Below are 24,316 nucleotides of genomic sequence, written 5' to 3'. Positions count from 1 at the left end.
TTACTCTTCATGCAGGATTAGATTAAAAAGAAAATCTCATTAATTTGTGCACCTTTTAGCTGTCAAATTAGATGTTTTAGAGGAAGGGTATTCAGAGGGGAATCAAGGTTGTCATGCTTAAATTAAAATCAGAAAAGGGTGGTCTTAAAAATAATACTTTAGAAAATGAAGTAAGTTTTCATAGATCATAGTTAATTCTATTTTATGGGTGCAATGTAGTTGGGTTAAATGTAGCTTTATCAATTTTTCTGTGGTGTTGTAGTACAATGGAGTACTTTTCATCCTAGTTCAGAGGGCAGTTAAGAGTCAAAATGTGGTGGGTCAACAACCTGAATGAGCAAAGATGACTGATTTGCTTTCCCAAAGGATACTGTGAAGCAGAAGGGTTGTTACAACAATCTGGAAGTTTCATCATCATCATCAATTCAACATTAAGTTTAAATACCACTAACTGCTGGGATGCAATTTGAACTGATGTTCCATGGTATTAATTACAGCCACTTGATTACAGTTCCAGTGACATTATCAATATGCAACGGTACAGGATGCAAAACTTCAAAACAAAAAGCTACTAGTTCAATAGAAATTTTCCTCTCAACATGATCAACTTAGTTATCTGCTTCCAATTTTGTAAAACAGATTTATACTTAAATGCTTTAAAAGCACTACACTAAAATCATTGTGAACTAACATAATCTGAAACATCTGCTTGCCCCCAAATGATACTGAAATACAAATATATTTCAAGTCACTTCTAAGTGACAGTTGCAATTTATACAATTAACTAGATAATAAAATATAGTTTACTGACAATAAAGTACACTTCAATCAAAAAGACGCACATTAGAATACTCCACAGATAATTTCAGTTTCAGGTAAGTTTCCTTTAAACTGCAAAATTAGCCATTTTAAGATATGCGGCTGTCCAACAAAATAATACCAAGTCCGATTACCTTACGCTGAAATTAAGTGTGTAAGATTTTCAATTTTACAGTTATGGAATCATACAGCATGAAAACAGGCCCTCCGGTCTAACCAGTCTATACCAACCATAATCCCAAACTAAACTAGTTCCATCTGCCAGCACTTGGCCCATACTCCTTCAAACATTTCTTATTCATGTACTCATCCAAATGTCTTTTAAACATAGCAGTGCACCCATGTCCACCACTTCCTCTGGAAGTTCATTTCACACATGAACCACTCTATGAAAACTGCCCCGATGTCTTTTTTAAATCTTTCTCCTAGCACCTGAAAAATATTCCCCACAGTCATGAAAATTCCCACCAGAGGGAAAATACAGCTGCCATTCACCCAATCTATATCAGTCACAATTTTGTAAGCCTCTATAAAGGTCACTCCTAAACGTCCTAGGCTCCAGTGAAAGAAGTCCTGATCTATCCAGCCATTCTTTACAACTCAGACCTTCTATACCCAGCAACATGCTAGTAAATCTCTTCTGAACCCTCTCCAGCTTAATAACATCCTTTCTCTAACAGGGCAACCAGAACTGGACACAGTAACCCAGAAGAGGCCTCATGAATATCTGATACAACCACAACATGACGTCTCAAGTCCTATACTCAAAGGAATGAGCAATGAAGGCAAGCATGCTAAACAGCTTTTTAAAATCACTGTCCACATGATGCAAAGCATAAAGAGTTATGTAGATGAACATCTAAGTCTCTCTGTTGTACAACACTACCCAAGGCCCTACTTTTAACTGTATAAGCCCTGCGCTTGTATGTTTTACCAAAATGCAATGCTGTATGTTTATCCAATTTAAACTCCATCTGCCACTTCGCAGCCCATCGACCCAATTGATTAAATTCCCCTTGTAATCTTAGATAACCTTCTTCACTGTCTACTGTACCACCAACTTTGGTGTCATCCTCGAACCTACGAACCATGCCTTCTATACGGATGTAGGTTTGCTCACTGAGTGAAAGGTTCGTTTTCAAATGTTTCGTCACCATACTAGGTAACATCTTCAGTGAATCTCTGGATGAAACACTAGTGGTGTAGCCTGCTTTCTATTTATCTGTTTGGGTTTCCTTGGGTTGTTGGATGTTATTTCCTATGGTGATGTCATTTCCTGTTCTTTTTCTCAGGGTGTGGTAAATGGGGTCCAAGTCAATGTGCTTGTTGCTAACGGTTCTGGTTGGAATGCAATGCTTCGAAGAATTCTCGTGTCTCTCTCTGTTTGGCTTGTCCGAGGATGAATGTGTTGCCCCAGTCAAAGTAGTATCCTTCTTCATCCATATGTAAGGACACTAGTAAGAGTGGGTCGTGTCTTTTTGTAGCTAGTTGAGTTGAGTTGATGTTCAGTGTCCTGGTAGCTAGTTTTCTGTTTGTCCAATGTAGTGTTTGTTACAGTTCCTGCAAGGTATTTTGTACTTGACATTAGTTTTGCTTGCTGTCTGTATAGGGTCTTTCAAGTTCATTACTGCTGTTTTAGTGTGTTGGTGGGGTTGTGGGCTACTAAGATGCCAAGTGGTCTGAGTAGTCTAGCAGTCATTTCCGAGATGTCTTTGACATAGGGGAGAGTGGCTAGGGTTTCTGGACCCATTTTGTCTGCTTGTTTGGGCTTGTTGCTGAGAAATTTCACTGTGTTCATTGGGTACCCATTCTTCTTGAATACACTATGTAGGTGATCTTCCTCTGCTCTGCGTAGTTTCTCTATGCTGTAGTGAATGGTGGCTCGTTGAAATAATGTTCTAATGCAGCTTCTTTTGAGGATATTGGGATGACTGCTTCTGTCGTTCAATATTTGGTCCATATGTGTTGTTTTCCTGTAGATGCTGGTTTGAAGTTCCCCACTGGCTGGTCGCTCTACTGTGACATCTAGGAATGGCAATTTGTTGTTGTTTTCCTCCTCTTTAGTGAATTTTATGCCAGTAAGGGTATTATTGATAGTCTTGAGGGTTTCCTCTAATTTATTTTGCTTAGTGATAACAAGTGTGTCATCCATGTAATGATCTAAATACCCAAAAAGAGCACCTCGCCACATAATCTGTTAAAAGCTTGCTTAGGTGAAAGGAATCCCTGGTACTCACTTTGCAGATAACAAGTAACTATTTAATTATTTAATCCCAACAGTGAACAAATTAGACTTCCACTCTGTAACAATGAAAAAAATATTTCTGCAAGGCGTCCCACAATTTCCTCCCTAACTTCCCACAATGTCCTAGGATACACTGGATCAGGTCCTGGAGATTTATCCACCTCCATAGTTTCTAAGACTTCCAACACTTCCTCTTCTGTAATGTTAACTGTTTTCAAAATAACAATATTTATTTCCGAGTTCTCTCGCCTCCATTTCCTTTGCTACAGTAAGAACGAACACAAAGTATTCATTTTATATGTCTCCCATCTCCTGAGATTCAACACAAAGATCGCTTCTTCGATCAGGAAGGATCCTACTGTCTCTCCAATTGTTCTATTGCTGTTAGTGTATCTGAAGAACCTCTTTGGATTATCCTTAACCTTATCGCCCAAGGCAATCTTATTCCCCTCTGTCTTCCTGACCTGCTTCTTAAGAATGCCCTGACACTCTATTTTGTTCAAGCAATTCATTTGAATCCAGTTGTCTATATCTACTTTGATTTTTTTTTTAAAATTGTTGGCTAGAACCTCAACATCTTTATTCATCCATTTTCTCTAATCCTAACAGCTTTATCCTTCATTCTAACAGGTACAGGATGGCGTTGATCTCTCATTATCGTATTTTGGAAGCCTCCCACTTATCAGACATCCCTTTTCTTGCAAACAGTTTACTCCAAACTACTTTTGGAAGTTCTTCTTTCATACCAATAAAATTTGCCTTACTCCACTTAAAAACTTTAATTTTTATGGAAGGTTTATTCTTTTCCATAGTGATCACCAGACCTAAAGTGTTTCCTTACTATCACTTCAGTCACTTGCACAGTGATATCTAGAATGCTACAAATAGTGTACATGACTTATGTTGAAATAAAGCAGGAGATACCTGCCAATCAATTTTCTTCCAGTTATTCTCAATGATGGTGTGATTGTAAAATAAAGTGCTCAGTACTTTTTGTTAATATAGCTATATTAACAAGTGACATGAAGCATTAATTTGGTTAGGTATAGTAGTTATATTCAGAGAACAATTCTGATATAGCACCAAAAACTAAACTCAATATAATGTTTGTTTCCAAGACTCGCAAAAATAGTGCAGAACGGCTGTTTTCATTCTGGCAACAAGTATGTCTTAGTCCCCCAAGGATCAGTTCTGAAGTCTTTTCCCATTTACATATGTGGATATACAATGCATCATGTTAAAGACTGCAGATGAAATGGAATTTGGATATGTAGTAAATAATCAGGCTAGGAAATGCAGGAAATAGATCAGTGAGACAAGAAGCATCTATGGAGAGAACCAACATTATACTTCAGTTACGTTTCAAGGATGTTCATATGCTGAAAGGTCACAGGCCCAGAATCGTTAACCGTTTTCTTTCTCGTCACTGCCTGATCGGCTGAGTATTTCCAGCAATGAATGCAGGCTTCCAGCATGTACAGTACATTGCCCTTTGAATAAGGGAATAGTAACAGAATTAAGGAGAGTTCAGATAGATTGTTGAAGTGGGCAGACATATGGCAGATGAAGGATAGTACCACGGCAGATGTGATTACACTGATGGAGATGCAGAGATAATTCTCCAAGGTGATGCCTGGGATGGAACAATTTAGTTATGAAGAAAGGCTGGATAAGATCAAGCTGTTTTCTTTGGAGTTGAGAAGGTTGAGGGGTCACCTGATAGAGGTGTACAAGAAGAGAATCGACAGAGTGAACAGCTGTTCCCTTTAGCCGAAGGGTTCATAGAAGGGGGCATAATTTTAGGGCGAGAGTCTGGAGGTTTACAGGAGATTTGACCAGAGTGTAAGGGGGTCTGCAATGCACTGTCTGGGAGGGTAGTTGAACTGGGTAACTCAACCTTTAAAAATGTACCTAAATGTCAAAACATTTAAGGCTACGGGTCTACGGCTGGAAGGGGAGACCAGTTTAGTGTAGCTTTGGTGATACAGACATGAAGGGCATCTTCTATTCTTTACGATTCTATGATTAAAAGCATGAAGTGATCATGTAGATAGGAAGAATGAAGAGAGGTAACAACTAAATAGTACAATCTTAAAAAGGGTTGGTGGGGGCGGGGGGGGGGGGGGGGGGGTTAGGTGAAAGCAGGAACAGGGACACCTAGGTCTGAATGTTTACAAAAAACCTTTGAACATGACAAGACAGGTTGAGAAGGCTGCAAAAAACATATTGGATTCTTGATTTTAAGCAACAAAATTATGCTGAATGTTGGTTCAGTCTCAGCTGGAATACAGCATCCAATTATAGATCCTACTTATTAATAAGGCCTTGGAGCAAGTTCAAAGAAACCTTACAAGAACAGCACCAGAATTTAGGAATTGCATTTATGCGGAGAGAACTTTTTTAGAACAGAAGGTTAGGCAGGGACTTGACAATTATGAATAATTTCATGAGTAAATAATGAGAAACTGCTATCTATTGCGAAAAGGGTCAGTGACCAGGGAACACATATTTAAAGTAATCTACTGGTAGGGGGTCAGACAGCTTCATTCACTGGATGGCTGATCTGCAATGCAGGAGTTCAGTTCCTGCACTGGCTGAGGTTACCGTGAAGGACTTACCTTCTCAGCCTTCCCCTTGACTGAGATGTGTTGATTCTCAAGTTAAATTACGACCAATCATCACTCTCAAGAGGACAACACCCCAATGCAACTTGACTCGACTACAAAAGGTGAAAGGAGAAAACTATAGTAATCTAGAATGCACTGCCAGAAAGGGTGGAACCAGGCGAATAAAATAAGTACTCGGAAAGGAAAAAAAACAAAAAAAAGAAAAAAACAAGTGTGGATGGTTCTAATCAGAGCTCAAACAAAGAGGCAGCATAGCTGCAATTGGCACAAGCCCTCCCTTTGTACTATGACTTAGTACAGGGAGAACACCAACTCTTACAAAAGTTATGGGTGGGTTAATGCACTGCAAAAACTGAACTGTGACCACTGGATCACTAGGAATCTTAGTAGGAAAGATGTTTGACCCATTAGCTCAAATTTAAAGCCTACAAGTGGTAAATTGCGTCAAACTACTTATAAACTATTTATAGCTTCAATGCAATAACAAATGTGTGAGTGGAATTCATTATTCCTTACTTCTTTGCTCCATCTTTCTTTTTATGTCCAGCTGTTTCCAACACAGAATAAGGAAAATTTTTTATGAACTGATCTTTAAAATCAGAGAGATAGTGATTCCGTAGCCAGGATTCCTGAAAAACATGGAAAGAATCTGCATATATTCAACCATAACTGGACAAAATAATATTGAGCTAATAGTTATGCATCAATAGCAAATTGGACTAGTAATACTGCAGCTCAGGTGTATGCTGGTGACATGGGTTCAAATCCAGTGACAGCTTCTCATGGAATTTAAATTCAATAAAATAGGGAAGTGAAAAGGTGATGATGAAAATTTAAATCATAAAAATCCATTTGGTTTACTAATGTCTCTTAGGAAAGGAATTGATGAAGGGTCACTAGATTCAAACATTAAAAGGACTCAGTCGGCTGAACAGGTAAGCTACTTAGTGTTCTTGTAGAGTTATGGCAGCCCCGGCAGTGGAATGTTCCTACTGCAGCATGTTTGAGGTAGAGGTGACCACCGATGCTCCTGCCGACTTCACCTGCAGGAAGTGCAGCCAGCTCCAGCTCCTCACAGTCCGCGTTGGGGAACTGGAGCTGGAGTTGAATGAACTGAGGAGTATTTGAGAGGGTGATAGATAGAAGGTACAGGGACATAGTTACGCCAGAGAACAGAGGTAGCTCGGTAACAGTTAGCGGTGGGAAGGGGAGGAAGTAGGCAGTGCAGGGATCCCTGTGACTGTTGAGGGGAATGACAAGTATACCGCTTTGGATACTGTGGGAGGGGGGGGGGGGGGGGGGGGGGGCCTAGCAGGGGTAAGCTACAGTGACCAAGTCTCTGGCACAAGGTCCGGCTCTGAGGCCCAGAAGGGAAAGGGGAGAGGAGAAGAGCGCTAGTTATCGGAGACTCTATAGTTAGAGGGACAGACAGGCGGTTCTGTGGACATGGGCGAGACTCTCGGATGGTTTGCTGCCTCCCGGGTGCCAGGGTCCGAGATGTCTTGGACCGTGTCTTCAGAATCCTGAAGGGGGAGGGTGTGCAGCCAGAAGTCGTGGTGCACATTGGCACCAATGACACAGGCAGGAAGAGGGGTGGGGAGGTCATTCAGGAGCTCAGGGAGTTAGGCTGGAAGCTAAAAGCTAGGATGGACAAAGCAGTGATCTCTGGGTTGTTGCCAGTGCCACGTGACAGTGAGGCAAGGAATAGGGAGAGAGTGCAGTTGAACACATGGCTGCAAGGATGGTGTAGAAGGGAGGGTTTCAGGTATTTGGATAATTGGACTGCATTCTGGGGAAGGTGGGACCTGCACACGCAGGACAGGTTGCACCTGAACCAGAAGGGCACGGTGGCAACAGTGGTTAGCACTGCTGCCTCACAGCGCCTGTAGACCCGGGTTCAATTCCCGACTCAGGCGACTGACTGTGTGGAGTTTGCACGTTCTCCCCGTGTCTGCGTGGGTTTCCTCCGGGTGCTCCGGTTTCCTCCCACAGTCCAAAGATGTGCGGGTCAGGTGAATTGGCCATGCTAAATTGCCCGTAGTGTTAGGTAAGGGGTAAATGTATGGGTATGGGTGGGTTGCGCTTCAGCGGGTCGGTGTGGACTTGTTGGGCCGAAGGGCCTGTTTCCGCGCTGTAAGTAATCTAATCTAATCTAATCTAATCCTAGGAGGTAGGTTTGCTAGCACTCTTCGGGAGGGGGGGGGGGGGAGGTGGTTAAACTAATTTGGCAGGGGGATGGGATCCAGGCTTGTACTCCAGCAAGTAGGTTAACTGTTTTTCAGGATGCCCAAGAATGTAGGGAGGCTGAGGAGAAGGTAGCACTGACAGGGAATACTTGCGGACACAAAGATGGGCTCAAGTCCGTATACTTCAACGCAAGGAGTATCAGAAATAAAGTGGGTGAACTTAAGGCGTGGTTCAGTACTTGGGACTAAGATGTTGCGGCCATCACGGAAACGTGGATAGAAGAGGGACAGGAATGGTTGTTGGAGGTTCCTGGTTACAGATGTTTCAGTAAGATTAGAGGGGGTGGTAAAAAGAGGAGGTGGGGGGGGGGGGGGGGGGCATTGGTAATTAGAAATGGTATAACGGCTGCAGAAAGGTAGTTCGAGGGGGATCTGCCTTTGAGGTAGTATGGGCTGAAGTCAGAAATAGGAAAGGAGCAGTCACCTTGTTGGGTGTTTACTATAGGGCCCCCAATAGCAGCAGAGATGTGGAGAAACAGATTTTGGAAAGGTGCAGAAGCCACAGGGTAGTAGTAGTCATGGGCGATTTCAACTTCCCAAATATTGATTGGAAGCTCTTTAGATCAAGTAGATTGGACGAGTCGGTGTTTGTGCAGTGCGTCCAGGAAGCTTTTCTAACTCAGTATGTAGATTGCCCGACCAGAGGGGAGGCCATATTGGATTTGGTACTTGGTAATGAACCGGGACAAGTGATGGGCTTGTTAGTGGGTGAGCATTTTGGTGATGGTGACCACAATTCTGTGATTTTTACCTTGGTTACGGAGAGAGATAGGTGTGTGCAACAGGGCAGGTTTTAGAATGGTGGGGGGGGGGGTAAATACAATGCTGCAAGACAGGATCTGAGGAGCATAAATTGAGAGCATAGGCTGTCAGGGAAGGATGTCATTGAAATGTGGAACTTTTTCGATGAACAGATACGACGTGTCCTTGATATGTACGTACCTGTCAGGCAGGAAAGAGATGGTCACGTGAGGGAACCTTGGTTGACGAGGGAGGTTGAATGTCTTGTAAGGAGGAAGGAGGAGGCTTACATAAGGTTGAGGAAACAAGGTTCAGACAGAGCGTTGGAGAGATACAGGATAGCCAGGAGGGAGCTGAAGAAAGGGATTAGGAGAGCTAAAAGAGGGCATGAAAAATCTTTGGCGGGCAGGATCAAGGATAACCCCAAGGCCTTATATGCGTATGTGAGAAACAAGAGAATTTAGAGAACGAGGGTAGGTCCGATCAAGGACAGTAGTGGGAGACTGTGTATTGAGTTGGAAGAGATAGGAGAGGTCTTGAACAAGTACTTTTCTTCAGTATTTACAAATGAGAGGGACCGTATTATTGAAGAGGAGAGTATGAAACGGACTGGTAAGCTAGAGGAGATACTTGTTAGGAAGGAAGATGGGTTGGGCATTTTGAAAAGTTTGAGGATAGACAAGTCCCCCGGGCCTGACAGGATGTATGCTAGGATTATGTGGGAAGCAAAGAGGAAATTGCAGAACCGTTGGCAATGATCTTTTTGTCTTCACTGTCAGTGGGGGTAGTGCAAGGGGACTGGAGTGTGGCGAATGTTGTGCCCCTGTTCAAAAAAGGGAATAGGGATAACCCCGGGAATTTTAGGCCAGTTATTCTTACTTCGGTGGTAGGCAAAGTAATGGAAAGGGTACTGAGGGATAGGATTTATGAGTATCTGGAAAGACACTGCTTGATTAGGGACAGCCAGCACGGATTTGTGAGGGGTAGGTCTTGCCTTACAAGTCTTACTGAATGCTTAGAGGAAGTGACCAAGCATGTGGATGAGGGTGGAGCAGTGGATGTAGTGTACATGGATTTTAGTAAGGCATTTGATAAGGTTCCCCATGGTAGGCTTATGCAGAAAGTCAGGAGGCATTGGATAGTGGGAAGTTTGGCCAGTTGGATAGAGAACTGGCTAACAAGTCGAAGTCAGAGAGTGCTGGTAGATGGCAAATATTCAGCCTGGAGCCCAGTTACAAGTGAAGTTCTGCAGGGATCAGTTCTGGGTGCTCTGCTGTTTGTAATTTTTATTAATGACTTAGAAGAGGGAGTCGAAGGGTAGGTCAGTAAATTTGCAGACGATACGAAGATTGGTGGAGTTGTGGATAGTGAGGAGGGCTGTTGTCGGCTGCAAAGGGACTGAGATATGATGCAGAGCTGGGCTGAGGAGTGGCAGATGGAGTTCAACCCTGTTATGTGTGAGATTGTCCATTTTTGGAAGGACAAATAAGAATGCGGAATACAGGGTTAACGGTAGAGTTCTTAGTAAGGTGGAGGAGCAGAGGGATCTTGGGGTCTATGTTTATAGATCTTTGAAAGTTGCCTCTCAGGTGGATAGAGCTTGTAAGAAGGCCTATGGTGTATTAGCATTCATTAGCAGAGGGATTGAATACAAGAGTCGTGAGGTGATGTTGCAGCTGTATAGGACCTTGGTAAGGCCACATTTGGAGTACTGTGTGCAGTTCTGCTCGCCTCATTTTAAGAAAGATGTGGAAGCTTTGGAGAGGGTTCAGAGGAGATTTACCAGGATGTTGCCTGAAAAGGAGAATAGGTCGTACGACGATAGATTGAGAGTGCTAGGCCTTTTCTCATTGGAACTGCAAAGGATATGGGGTGACTTGATAGAGATTTATAAGATGATCAGTGGAATAGATAGAGTAGACAGTCAGAGACATTTTCCCCAGGTACAACAGAGTGTTACAGGGGGACATAAATTTAAGGTGAAGGGTGGAAGGTATTTGGGGGGATGTCAGGGGTAGGTTCTTTACCCAGAGAGTGGTGGGGGCATGGAATGCACTGCCTGTGGGAGTGGCAGAGTCAGAATCATTGGTGACCTTTAAACGGCAATTGGATAGGTACATGGATAGGTGCTTCAGCTCGGACAAATATTCGGCACAACATCGTGGGCCGAAGGGCCTGTTCTGTGCTGTATTGTTCTATGTTCTCTCCTTTTTCTTTCAACAGTTGCTATTAGCCCTTCTACATTTCTCCAGTAACTTCTGTTTTTATTTCATACATGATAATTGCATGTTCCCTGTTGACCTGTGTCAATGGCAAAAGTAAAAACAATCTTTCTGTTTCAAAACTATGGGGAAGATAATTCAATTGCCCTGGCTCAATCACAAAATGAATTATAGGAATGCCATCTCATTTTTTAAATCAATGATTTATTTTTCTTACCAGTTTCTGACTTTCATCTTGGCGCTGCATTAGTTTCCATAATAGTTGGATGATGCGGAGAACTTGCAACTTAAGCATCATGGCTTCTGGTTCAAGTAGGTTACTTGGTATAGCGCCTGTCAGCTGAGCCGGGGAGGCTTCCATCCAACACTCCAACAGAAGGGGTACGAGTATCTGAACAAACCCTTTCAGATTTTCCAAAGAGGATAAACCTTCTTCAGTATCAAGAGGTCTGGAAAATATAAATAGATAAAGTAAATGAGCTATTAACGGAAGAGATATTAATCCGCAAAATATTTCTTTTCAAATATACATCATTTAGGTCTTACTGCTACCAGTTACAAGTCTATTTTCAAACGCTGAAAAAATGTTCTTAAATATTTGCCAATATTTGACATAGAAAAGCATAAGGAAAATAAAGAAAACAAAGACCTGTAAGTGATAGAAAAGCATGAATACTAGGAAAGAAAAACTACAGAATGGTATGGAAGGGCAATCAAACCAAGTATCATTACAGACATGGCTCCCATAACAACACAAATAGATATTCAACACTAATACATATTCTGTCCTTGAGAAATGCCACCACTCACTACATTCCCTAGTCTGAAAAAGAGCTGCAGTATAATTAAACTTCAGTGCTTAAAAGGAGCTCATGCCTGCTTCCCTTGTCCTTAAATTAATAGTTCCTCAATACGAACTCCAGGAGGTTGAAGTACTGTAGGTGAAGTCATGTTTTATTACCCAGTCTCAGAAAGAACTCCTAGATAACAGCCCTAAAATAATCAAAATGAATTTGCTTTTTCTTCTTAAAATCTCTTAAAATTTGAACCAATAAGCAGAAATGAGGTTTAAACAATATAGTTTTCTTTGCAGAAATGAAGGATAGTTGGGGAGGCAAGAGATTAGATTAGATTACTTACAGTGTGGAAACAGGCCCTTCGGCCCAACAAGTCCCCACCGACCCGCCGAAGCGCAACCCACCCATACCCCTACATTTACCCCTTACCTAACACTACGGGCAATTTAGCATGGCCAATTCACCTGACCCGCACATCTTTGGACTGTGGGAGGAAACCGGAGCACCCGGAGGAAACCCACGCAGACAGGGGGAGAACGTGCAAACTCCACACAGTCACTCGCCTGAGTCGGGAACTGAACCCGGGTCTCAGGCGCTGTGAGGCAGCAGTGCTAACCACTGTGCCCACCGTGTTTACCACCTAGAAGACATACTGCTACAACCCATTAAGACTTTTACAGAAGAACCTTCCAAACCAAGTCCACTATCATCTAGGGGAACAAGAGCAACAGATGCACAGGAATGTCACCGTCTGAAAGTTTGCTTCCAGGCTATGCAGCATTCAAATCGGATGACCCAGATCAATACAGCAAATCCAGATAGGACCTCTGCAAAGCCATCAATGCCATGAGACAGTACCAGACCAAATTGAGACCCAAACAGACCTACCGCCTTTGGCATTACAAGATACAAAGTGAATCAGAGCAAGATTGCAGACAAAGCCACATCCCTCCCTATGCTCGGTTTGAGCAGAATGCCAGCAATGCAATGACGCCTGCCCTGATTGGTCCTACAGTCATGGAGGCACCTGTTCCCTCGGTTACTGCTGCAGATGTCAGATCAGTCTTCCTGGGAGTCAACCCAAAGAAAGCAACGGGCCTGGATGGTGACCCCGACCGAGCAGCAAGGTTCTGTGCAGACCAAATGGCGGAGGTATTCATCAATATCTTCAACCTCTCCCTCCTACAAGCTAAAGTCCCCACCTGCTTCAAGAAAACCACCATCACTCCTGTACCTAAGAAACCAATAACCATGAAGTGTTTTGACAAGCTGGTTATGGCCCACATCAACTCCAGTTTCCCAGCCTGCCTCGATCCCCTAAAGGTCCACAGCAGGTGCCATATCACTAGCCCTACACTCATCCCAGGAACATCTAGCATCAAAGGACACCCACATCAGACTCCTGCTCATTGACCACAACTCAACCTTCAACACCATTATCCCTCCAGAATCTCTCAAAACTCTGACCTTGTTCACAGTTCCACCCTCTGCAACTGGATCCACAGCTTTCTGACATACAGACCACAATCCATGAAGCTAGGTAACCGTACCTCCTCCGCAATAACACTGGAGACCCCTGAGGATGCGTCCTCAGACCCCTGTACACCCACAACTGTGTTGCCAAATTGGAAACAAACACCATCAAAAGTTCACTGATGACACCACCAAAATGTGATGGATATCTAACAATGACAAGTCAAACACAGAGGGAGATAGAGGGCTTGGTTACATGGTGCAATGTGAACACCATGTATCAAATACATGGTACTGTTACCAATTCCAACCTTTTGGTCAAGAACAGAAACAATGGCCGAGAAATTATCAGCTGTTTGGCTTAATGCTGATCAGAAAGCGTATAGTATAGCAAGATTTTCAGGGTCCATTACAATTCCAAGGTTTAGAAACTAGCTTTCGGAAGCTAATAAACTACCTGCCGGAATTAAAAATAGAATTGAGGATTGGGAGGATTTTAAAATACAAAGGAGGACCAAGAAACTGATAAAGAAAGGAAGAACAGAACTAACAAAACACAAAAATGGATCGTAAAAGCTTCTGCACTGTGCATAAAAAGAAAACATTTGGCTCAGTCAAAAGTGGGTTAATTATACATAGAGTCAGGATAATTTATATTGGGGAAACTAAGAAATGGCAAAGAAGCTATCTGTCTTTGCTAAGGAATATACAAGAAATATCCCAGTACTAGAGATCTAAGAGACACAGGAGAATGGGAAATGAAAGGAGATTACTATTAGTAAGAAGGTGATCTTGGAGAAAATAATGAAACCAATGCTCCAGGACAGGAATGTGTCTGACTGTGAAATGTGGATTCAATAAAAATTTGGAATGAAGCTAGCTAATGGCAACCATACATTCACTGCCAAATGTTATAAAAACCCATCTGGTTCATTAGTGCTTTAGAGAGGAAAATCTGCTATCCTTCCCGGATCTGGCCTACATGTGACTCCAGACCTATTGCAATGTGGTTGACTCTTAAGTCCCTCTGAAGTGGCCCTAGTCGGATGGCAGATGAAATGAGGTAATGGTTATCCACTTTGGTAGGAACAGTAGACATGCATTTAATACTAAGTCACTGAAGGCTAACATTAGGTGGAGCAGGCAATTAGTGGTATTATTATCCTTATTTCAATATGATAGCACTCTGTGAAACCTTGGTCCCTGTAACTTGGGGAAAATATTATTGCCATCGAGGAAGTGCAATGAGTTCCCAGACTGGTTGGAAGAGGTTGGAAAAAACTGCACATGTATTCTCCAAAGTTTCAAAGAACGAGAAGTGACCTCACTGAAAACTATAAATACTTAAAAGGGGTAGACAGGGTGGATATTCAAAAGGTGATTCCCATAGTGAACCAAGGGATGCAATATCAAAATAAGAGGGAAACCATTAGGTTTGACACAAGAATATTTTTTATTCAAAAGGATTGTGAATCTTTGGAATTCTCTATCAGTGATTAGTGCAAATTCAATAATTGAATACGCTTAAGAGACTGACAGATTTCGAAGTATCAATGGCATGATGGGTTATTGAGATAGCATAGGGATAAGTGCATTGATGTCATAAACACATTGAATTTCCTAAGGGTTTAGGAAAATGAAAAGTTTATTAAGTCTTTGCAACGTAAATTAAAATGTAATTTATGGTTAATTAAAGCATAAAGGCAGTAACACTTTCCATGCATTCCAGGTAAGCATTTAAAAATTGCAGAACATCATTGCTCACATTTCAGACATTGCTGGTTGTCCCTTCTTTGTTGACCTTCATTTGAGATAAACCTAACACATTTGCTTATACAACATTCACTCCTCCCTAAAAATAATTAAATAAAAAGGAATTGAAGCAATGAATCTCGGTGTTAAGCAGATATGAAAGTTCTTCAGACCTGTAAAATCAACACTAAGTACCTAAACTAGCAAAATTTATCAAAGCACCTCCAAGATGTGTAGATGGACTGTAGATTTTATTTTACTTGATTTTGATTGTAACTGAATTGGGAAAAGGAATCTATTACAACGAAGCAATTATTGTACTTCGAAAAAGCAAATTAGTCAAGCTCATCGTGCGGGGTGTTTGGTATTTACACTGCTCTGTTCAAAAAGTGGTGGCTGATTGGGCTCTGGAATCATGACCAGTAGTGGATGCCAAAGGCCATTACAACCTAACCAAAGTGAACTGGCTGAGTAGCTGAACAGTTTGTGGGTGTGAAAAACATTTGCAGAAGCTTTCAAAAGGGCAGATAGTGTCCCTCTCCCTTTATCTCCCCCTCCCCCAGTGAAATACCGACAGCATAAAGAATGTCAATACATACATATTTCTTCCCCCACCCCACCCCCTCCCAGTTGTGACTGCTATAAATTGTGCCATTGCTTTTAACCAACATGTCAGAGATTTTATCATTTGCTAAATCAGTCCATGTGTGACTGTTGTGAGAAAGGTGAGAGAACGCAAAGGAAAAGATGGAGAACTATAGATCCTGGGAAACAAAAAGAAACATCTCTATGAATCCTGAGGGCATGTGTTCTCAAACAGTTTCCCCAGTACTTTATTCCATCCACTCATAAAAACAATTTTTTTTGTGCGTCTTTGTTAATACATATGCATCTGTCAGCATCTATCCAAAAGGTAAACTAGGGACTTGGCAATTTTTTTAAAATTTACGAGACAACTCCAGGAATAGCAGAGCTTGATTTCCAGCATGCTACCTCAGTAAGGCACAACAGTACCTTAGCAAAGCTAAGCGAACATCCAATTAAAATACCGAATCTCAAAATGGGCAGAAGTAAAAGCCCTGCACAGCATGCCACCATATTGGAACAAGGAAATAACAGAACAGGAAGATATTTCATTCCTGATATTTGTTCTACTAGAACAGCTTATCTGTAGATGAATTCTGCTATAAGGCCCAATGTACAGTTACCCCATTGTTCACTATCCATATTCACGCAAGGCAGTTCATTTCATAAATATCAGCTAAATTTCAATATTTATGATATCACACCTCAATAAAAGACACAAAGATTTGAAGAAAATTAGGAGGCAAAATGCACAAATTTAATTTGAGGGCAATAACTAATCTTACAGATTAATCCAAGATGGAGGACAGGAAACATTTCTGGCTGTACCAGCTACTCTTTTAAGGTATTTTAGGTGTTGGAGGGGATTTCCTCGAATTCCAGGAGCAGCAATTACTGTTTTGTATGCTGTTGCATTGTTTTGGAACTTTGGAGGAAAGTGAATGTCAAAACAACAGCAGTTTTAAAAGGGAGAAAAACAGACAAAAGCAAGCATATGGTGAGGTCAGTACAGAGAGAGAGAAAAAAAAACTGACAGCAGTGAACCTGCACAGTTACTGCCTTTGTTGTTTGAATGCATGTATCGTTGGACATCGGAGTATGTCTGGGAAAATTAACAAACAGTGAAATTCACAACTGATCTTGAAGTTCACAGCACAGAAACAAATGAGTGAATTGTTTTGAAGAGTGACCTGCAGAAAGCCTGCAGGAGTGAGTAGAGTGGGTTCTTACTTGATTAGATGTTTTTTGAGATATGTCTCTATTAATTTAACTGGGGCAGTGTTTGGTAGAGGAATGAGAAGGTGTTATTTTCTGGGGCTGTAGATTGTGAAGGAGCAAAAATGGCCTTTAGTAGAGTGATATGCACTTCTTGTCAGACGTGGGAGTTTAAAGAGAGTTTAAGGGCTACTGCGGATTATATCTGGAATAAATGCTGCTGGTTGCGAATCTTATCAGATCAAATGGAATGGTTGGAGAGCTTAGAAGCAATGAGAAATTTGCAACAGCAAGTGATGAATGGCAGTTATATTAAGGCGGGGGGGGTGGGGGGGGGGGGAGAGAAAAAGTCTCAGATACAGTCACTTAGGTGGGTTAACTCCAGGAAAGAGAAGAGAGGTAGGCTGCTGGTGCAGGAGCCTTCTGTGGCTATACCCATTTCAAACAAGTATGCGGTTTTTGAAAATGTAGGGGGTGATGGATTCTCAGGGGAATGTAGCACAAACAGCCAAGTGTCTGGTTTTGAGACTGGATTTAATGCAACGAAGGGTACGTCGGGTTCCAAGAGATCAATGGTGCTAGGGGGCTCTCTAGTCCGAGGTAGAGACAGACTTTTCTGTGGCCAGCAGCGAAAAATCAGACTGGTGTGTTGCTTCCCTGGGGCCAGGGTCAAATGATGTCTCAGAGAGGGTACAGAATGTTCTCAGGAGGGGAAAGGGCGCAGCAAGAGTTTGGCTTGGAAAGGGTGGACGCTAGGAAATTGTTTCCATTAGGCGAGGAGACTAGGACCTGTGGACACAGCCTTATAATTAGAGGGGGTCAATTCAGAACAGAAATGCGGAGACATTTCTTCAGCCAGAGAGTGGTGGGCCTGTGGAATTCATTGCCGCAGAGTGCAGTGGAGTCTGGGACACTAGCTGTCTTCAAGGCAGAGATTGATAAATTCTTGATGTCACAAGGAATTAAGGGCTACGGGGAGAATGCTGGTAAGTGGAGTTGAAATGCCCATCAGCCATGATTGAATGGCAGAGTGGACTCGATGGGCCGAATGGCCTTACTTCCACTCCTATGTCTTATGGTCTAAGAGGTCATTGTCCACATTGGAACTAACGACATTGGAAGGGGAAAGGTGGAGATTCTGAATGACGATTACAGAGAGGTGGCAGGAATTTAAAAAGGAGGTCCTCGAGAGTAGTAAGAGCTGCATTACTTCCGGTGCTACGAACCAGTGAGGGCAAGGATAAGAGGATAGAGCAGATGAATGCATGGCTGAGGAGCTGGTGTACAGGAGAAGGATTCACAGTTTTGCATCATTGGAATCTTGTGTGGGGTAGAAGTGACCTGTACAAGAAGGACGGTTTGCACCTAAATTGGAAGGGGTCTAATATACTGGCAGGGAGATTTGCTAGAGCTGCTTAGGAGGATTTAAATTTCTAAGGGGGTGGGGGAGAGGAGAGGTGGTGGTGGTGGTGCGACCCAGGGAGATAGCGAGGAAAGAGATTAATCTGAGACTGGTACAGATCAGAACAGTACAGAAGCAAGTCAAACAGCCAGGGCAGGCAGGGACAAGGTAGGACTAATAAATTAAACTGCATTTATTTCAATGAAGGGGCTTAACAGGGAAGGCCTCAGGGCATGGTTAGGAACATGGGACTGGGATATCATAGCAATTACAGAAACATGGCTCAGGGATGGACAGGACTGGCAGCTTAATGTTCCAGGATACAAATGCTACAGGAAGGATAGAAAGGGAGGCAAGAGAGGAGGGGGAGTGGCATTTTTGATAAAGGATAGCATTACAACTGTGCTGAGCAAGAATATTCCTGGAAATACAGGGAAGTTATTTGTGTGGAACTGAAAAATAAGAAAGGGATGATCACCTTATTGGGATTGTATTATAGAACCCCTAATAGTCAGAGGGAAATTCAGAAACAAACTTGTAAGGAGATTTCAGCTATCTATAAGAATAATAGGTGGTTATGGTAGGGGATTTTAACTTGCCAAACATAGACTGGGACTGCCATAGTGTTAAGGGTTTAGATGGAGAGGAATTTGTGAAGTGTGTACAAGAAAATTTTCTGATTCAGTATGTGGATGTACGTACTTGAGAAGGTGCAAAACTTGACCTACTCTTGGGAAATAAGGTAGGGTAGGTGACGGAGGTGTCAGTGGGGGAGCACTTTGGGGCCAGTGACCAGAATTCTATTAGATTTAAAATAGGGATGGAAAAGGATAGACCAGATCTAAAAATTGAAGTTATAAATTGAAGAAAGGCCAATTTTGACGGTATGAAGCAAAAATTTCAAAAGCTGATTGGAGGCAGATGTTCACAGGGAAAAGGGATGGCTGGAAAACGGAAAGCCTTCAGAAATGAGATAATGAGAATCTAGAGACAGTATATTCCTGTTAGGGTGAAAGGAAAGGCTAGTAGGGATAAGGAATGCTGGATGACTAAAGAAGTTGAGGGTTTGGTTATGAAGAATAAAGGATGTATATTGTATATGTAAGGTATAGACAGGATAGATCGAGTGAATCCTTAGAAGAGTATAAAGACAGTAGGAGTATACTTAAGAAGAAAATCAGGAGGACGTGAGATAGCTTTGGCAAATAAAATTAAGGAGAATTCAAAAGGTTTTTACAAATACATTAAGGATAAAAAGGATAACTAGGGAGAGAATAGGGCCTCTCAAAGAACAGCAAGGCGGCCTTTGTGTGGAGCCACAGAAAATGGGAGAGATACTAAACGAGTATTTGTATCAGTATTTACTGTGGAAAAGGATAAGGAAGATATCAAAAGTAGCGAAATAGATGGTGACACCTTGCAAAATGTCTAGATTACAGAGGAGGAAGTGCTAGATGTCTCAAAACACACAAAGGTGGATAAATCCCCAGGGCCTGATCAGGTATACTCTAGAACTCTGTGGGAAGCTAGAGAAGTAATTGCTGGGCCTCTTGCTGAGATATTTGTATCATCAACAGTCACAGGTAAGGTACCAGAAGATTGGAGGTTGGCTAATATGGTGCCACTCTAAGAAGGGTGGTACGGACAAGCCAGGTAACTATAGACCGGTGAGCCTGACCTCGGTGGTGGGCAAGTTGTTGGAGAGAATCCTGAAGGACAGGATGTACATGTATTTGGAAGGGCAAGGACTGATTAGGGATAGTCAACATGGCTTTGTGCATGGGAAATCATGTCTCACAAACTTGATTGAGTTTTTTGAAGAAGTAACAAAAGAGGATTGAGGAGGGCAGAGCGACAGATGTGATCTACATGGACTTCAGTAAGGAGTTCAACAAGGTTCCCCATGGGAGACTGGTTAGCAAGGTTACATCTCATGGAATAAAGGGAGAGCCAGCTAAAAGACACAAGGCAGAGGGTGGTGATGGTGGTGGAGGCCTGTGACCAGTGGAGTGCCACAAGGATCAGTGCTAGGTCCTCTACTTTTCGTCATTTACATAAATGATTTGGAGGCAAACATAAGAGGTACTATTACTAAGTTTGCAGATGACACCAAAATTGGAGGTGTAGTGGACAGCAAAGATGGTTACCTCAGATTACAACAGGATCTTGACCAGATGGGCCAATGGGCTGAGAAGCGGCAGATGGAGTTTAATTCGGATAAATGAGAGGTGCTGCATTTTAGGAAAGCAACTCTTAGCGGGACTTATACACTTAATGGTAAGGTCCTAGGGAGTGTTGCTGAACAAAGAGATTTTGTAGTGCAGGTTCATAGCTCCTTGAAAGTGGAGTAACTAGTAGATAGGATAGTGAAGGCAGCATTTCGTATGCTTTCCTTTATTGGTCAGAGTATTCAGTACAGGAGTTGGGAGGTCATGTTGCAGCTGTACAGGACATTGGTTAGGCCACTGTTGGAATACGTGTGCAATTCTGGTCTCCTTCCTATCGGAAAGATGCTGCAAACTTTGAAAGGGCTCAGAAAAGATTTACAAGGATGTTGCCAGGGTTGGAGGATTTGAGCTACAGGGACCGTCTGAACAGGCTGGGACTGTTTTCCCTGGAGCATCGTAGGCGGAGGGGTGACCTTATAGAGGTTTACAAAATTACGAGGGGCATGGATAGGATAAATAGACAAAGTCTTTTCCCTGGGATGGGGGATTCCAGAACTAGAGGGCATAGGTTTAAGGTGAGAGGGGAAAGATATAAAAGAGACCTAAGGGGCAACTTTTTCATGCAGAGGGTGATACGTGCATGGAATGAGCTGCCAGAGGAAGTGGTTGAGGCTGGTACAATTGCAACACTTAAGAGGCATTTGGATGTGTATATGAATAGGAAGGGTTTGGAGGGACATGGGCCGGGTGCTGGCAGATGGGACTAGATTGGGTTGGGACATCTGGTCGGCATGAACAATTTGGACCGAAGAGTCTGTTTCCATGCTGTACATCTCTATGACTCTATGAAATCACAAGAAAACTGTAATGACACAATGACATGGAATATACACATATGTACGAGTTTTATTTCTTACAAAAAGCTATGAAATATTCCAATTCATATTAGGTAGGGTGCAATGAGGTCAAATAGGTTGGGGCAATTGTGGCAGAGGTGAGAGAGAGAGACGTAATAAAAGGAATAGTTACAAGATGTGCGGTGGAGACTTCTGAGAGATCAACAATGAATTTATTTCTGCAATGCATACTATAAGCAACATTTTGTGGAGTCTCTATGCAGTGAGAGACAATTAAACTTTTTTAAATTTAAAGTGTTACCTCACAGTTTCTTGCATACATTCTGCGATCCTGATTCAAGTATATTACTCCATGTTCTCCCGACCATCATCTTCTGGCCACTCATTCCCCGCAATTAAAATAAAAACCATGACACCATGCCTCCTCCTGGACTGGGCACCTGTTCATTATAGTGTTCTCCACTATAAAACTGACAATGGGTATGCATTTTGCAGGTAGGGAATCCAGCTTCACATTTTTACAGGTTAAGCCATCTCCACCCTCACCTCCTTGCACCCATCCTGGGATGGGCACCGATAATAAAAGGAAATCATCATAACCTCTGTCGAATACCTTCGCAAGATGAGCAGATTTGAATTGAACACGTGGCTACAGGGATGGTGCAGGAGGGATGGTTTTGGATTCCTGGATAACTGGGGTTCTTTCTGGGGTAGCTGGGACCTCTACAAACAGGATGGTCTTCACCTGAACCAGAGGGGTACCAATATTCTGGGAAGGGGCGGGGGTGGAGTGGGAGTGCGGTGAGAAGAGAATTTGTTTAAGCTCTTCTAGTGAATTTTAAAAAACTTATTCAGCAGGGGGATGGGAACCAAAATTGTAGTTCAAGTATACGGGAGGATGAAAGTAGTGAAGTCAGAACTAAGATTTCAAGAAGGCACTGGCAGACACCAAGTTGGTTTGAAGTGTGTCTACTTCAACATCAGGAGCATCCAGAATAAGGTTGGTGAACGTGCAGCATGGGTTAGAACCTGGGACTGTGATGTTACGGCTATTTCAGAGAGACATGGGTCGGACAGGGACAGGAATGATTATTGCAGGTTCCGAGATTTACATGTTTCAGTAAGAACATGTAAAGAACATGGTGTGGCACGGTTAGTCAAAGTTGCAGAAAGAACATTTGAGGACTCCTCTACTGAGGTAGTATGGGCTGAAATTAGAAACAGGAAAAGGAGGTTACCCTGTTGGGAGTTCAGTATTCACCTCCAAATGGTTCCACAGATAGCAAATATGATCCTTGATAGGAGCAAGAGTGACAGGGTAATTTTTATGGGAGTCTTTAACTTTACAAATATTGACCGAGAATACTAAAGTTCAAGTGTTTTAGATGGATCAGTTTCTGTCCAATGTGTGCAGGAGGGTTTCCTGACACAGTATGTAGACAGGCCAACAAGAGACGAGGCCACATTAGATTTGGTATTGGGTAATGAACCCAGTCAGGTGTTGGATTTGGAGTTGTTGAACACTTTGGTAATAGTGACCACAATTTGGTTATGGTTAATTTAGCAATGGAAAGGGATAGATATATACCGCAAGGCAAGAGGTATAGCTGAGGGAAAGGCAATTACAATGTGATTAGGCAAGATTTAGGTCGCAGGGGATGGGCATAATTGAAACGTGGAACTTATTCAAGGACCAGCTACTGTGGGTCCTTGATAAGTATGTACCAGTCAGGCAGGGAGGAAGTTGTCGAGCTCAGGAGTCGAGGTTTATTAAGGAAGTTAAATCACTTGTCAAGAGGGAGGCAACGGCTTATGTTAGGATTAGATGTGATGGCTCAGTTAGGGCGTTTAAGAGTTACAAGTTAGCCAGGAAAAACCTAAAGAGAGAGCTAAGAAGAGCCAGGAGGGGACACGAGAAGTCATTGGCAGATAGGATCAAGGAAATCCCTAAAGCTTTCAACAGCTGTATCAAGAATAAAGGAATCAAGCACAATAGTGGGAAGCTGTGCGTGGAGTCAAAAGGAAATACTAAATGATACTTCTCGTCAATATTCACACTAATAAAAGTCAATGTGGTCGAGGAGAATAGGGAGATACAGGCTACTGGACTCTATGGGATTGTGATGCAGTAGGAGGTGTTAGCAATTCTGGAAAGTGTAAAAATAGATAAGTCCCCTAAGGCCAGATGAGATTTATCCTAGGATTTTCTGGGAAGCCAGGGCTTTGGCTTTGATCTTTATGTCGTCATTGTCTACAGGAATAGTACCAGAAGACTGGAGGATAGCAAATGTTGTCCCCTTCTTCAAGAAGGGGAATAAAGACAACTCTGGAAATTGTAGGTCCGTGAGCCTTACTTCAGTTGTGGGTAAAGTATTGGAAAGGATTATAAGAGATAGGATTTATAATCATCTAGAAATGAATAAGTTGATTAGGGACAGTCAACACGGTTTTGTGAAGGGTAGGTCATGCCTCACAAACCTTGAGGTCTTTGAGAAGGTGACCAAACAGATGGGTGAGGTAAAAGTGTTTGATGTGGTGTATATGGATTTCAGTGAGACGTTTGAGAAGGTTATCCATAGTAGGCTATTGCACAAAATACGAAGGCATGGGATTGAGGGCGAATTAGCTTTTTGGATCAGAAATTAGCTAGCTGAAAGAAAATAAATAGTGGGTGGTGGTTGATGGGAAATATTCAACCTGGAGTTCAGTTATTAGTGGGGTACTGCAAGGATCTGTTTTGGGTCCACTGTTTTTGTTATTTATATAAATGACCTGGATGAGGGTATAGGAGGATGGGTTAGTAAATGTGCAGATGACACAAAGGTCAGTAGAGTAGTAGATGGTGACGAAGGATGTTGTAGGTTACAGAGAGACATAGATAAGCTGCAGAGCTGCGCTGAGAGGTGGCAAATGAGGTTTAAGGCAGAAAGGTGTGAGGTGATTCACTTTGGAAGGAGTAACAAGAATGCAGAGTACTGGGCTAATGGTAAGATCCTTGGTAGTGTAGATGAGCAGAGAGAGCTCAGTGCCCAGGTACATAGATCCTTGAAAGTTGCCACCCAGATTGATAAGGTTTTTAAGGTGGTATACGGTGTGTTCATTTTTATTGGTAGAGGGATTGTGTTTCGGAACCATGGGATCAAGCTGCATCCACACGAAACGCTTGT

The 24,316-nt window shown here is 42.4% G+C and overlaps 1 protein-coding gene across 2 annotated transcripts in view; it reads right to left on the bottom strand.

Annotated features, from left to right (window-relative positions):
• Positions 1–24,316, bottom strand: part of tex10 (testis expressed 10) — a 92,838-nt gene that overhangs the window by 59,077 nt on the left and 9,445 nt on the right. For both annotated transcript variants that reach the window (XM_060825475.1, XM_060825476.1), the window contains exons 4-5: positions 11,118–11,349; positions 6,208–6,320 (exon numbers count right to left, since the gene is read on the bottom strand). In XM_060825475.1, coding sequence (XP_060681458.1) covers positions 6,208–6,320; positions 11,118–11,349 — 345 coding nt within the window. The remainder of the gene's footprint in view (positions 1–6,207; positions 6,321–11,117; positions 11,350–24,316) is intronic.

The sequence above is a fragment of the Hemiscyllium ocellatum genome, chromosome 5, assembly GCF_020745735.1.
Source record: "Hemiscyllium ocellatum isolate sHemOce1 chromosome 5, sHemOce1.pat.X.cur, whole genome shotgun sequence".
NCBI classification, from domain to species: Eukaryota; Metazoa; Chordata; class Chondrichthyes; order Orectolobiformes; family Hemiscylliidae; genus Hemiscyllium; species Hemiscyllium ocellatum.
The sequence above is the reverse complement of the archived record's forward strand: the minus strand, read 5'-3'. Positions and strand labels throughout refer to the sequence as shown.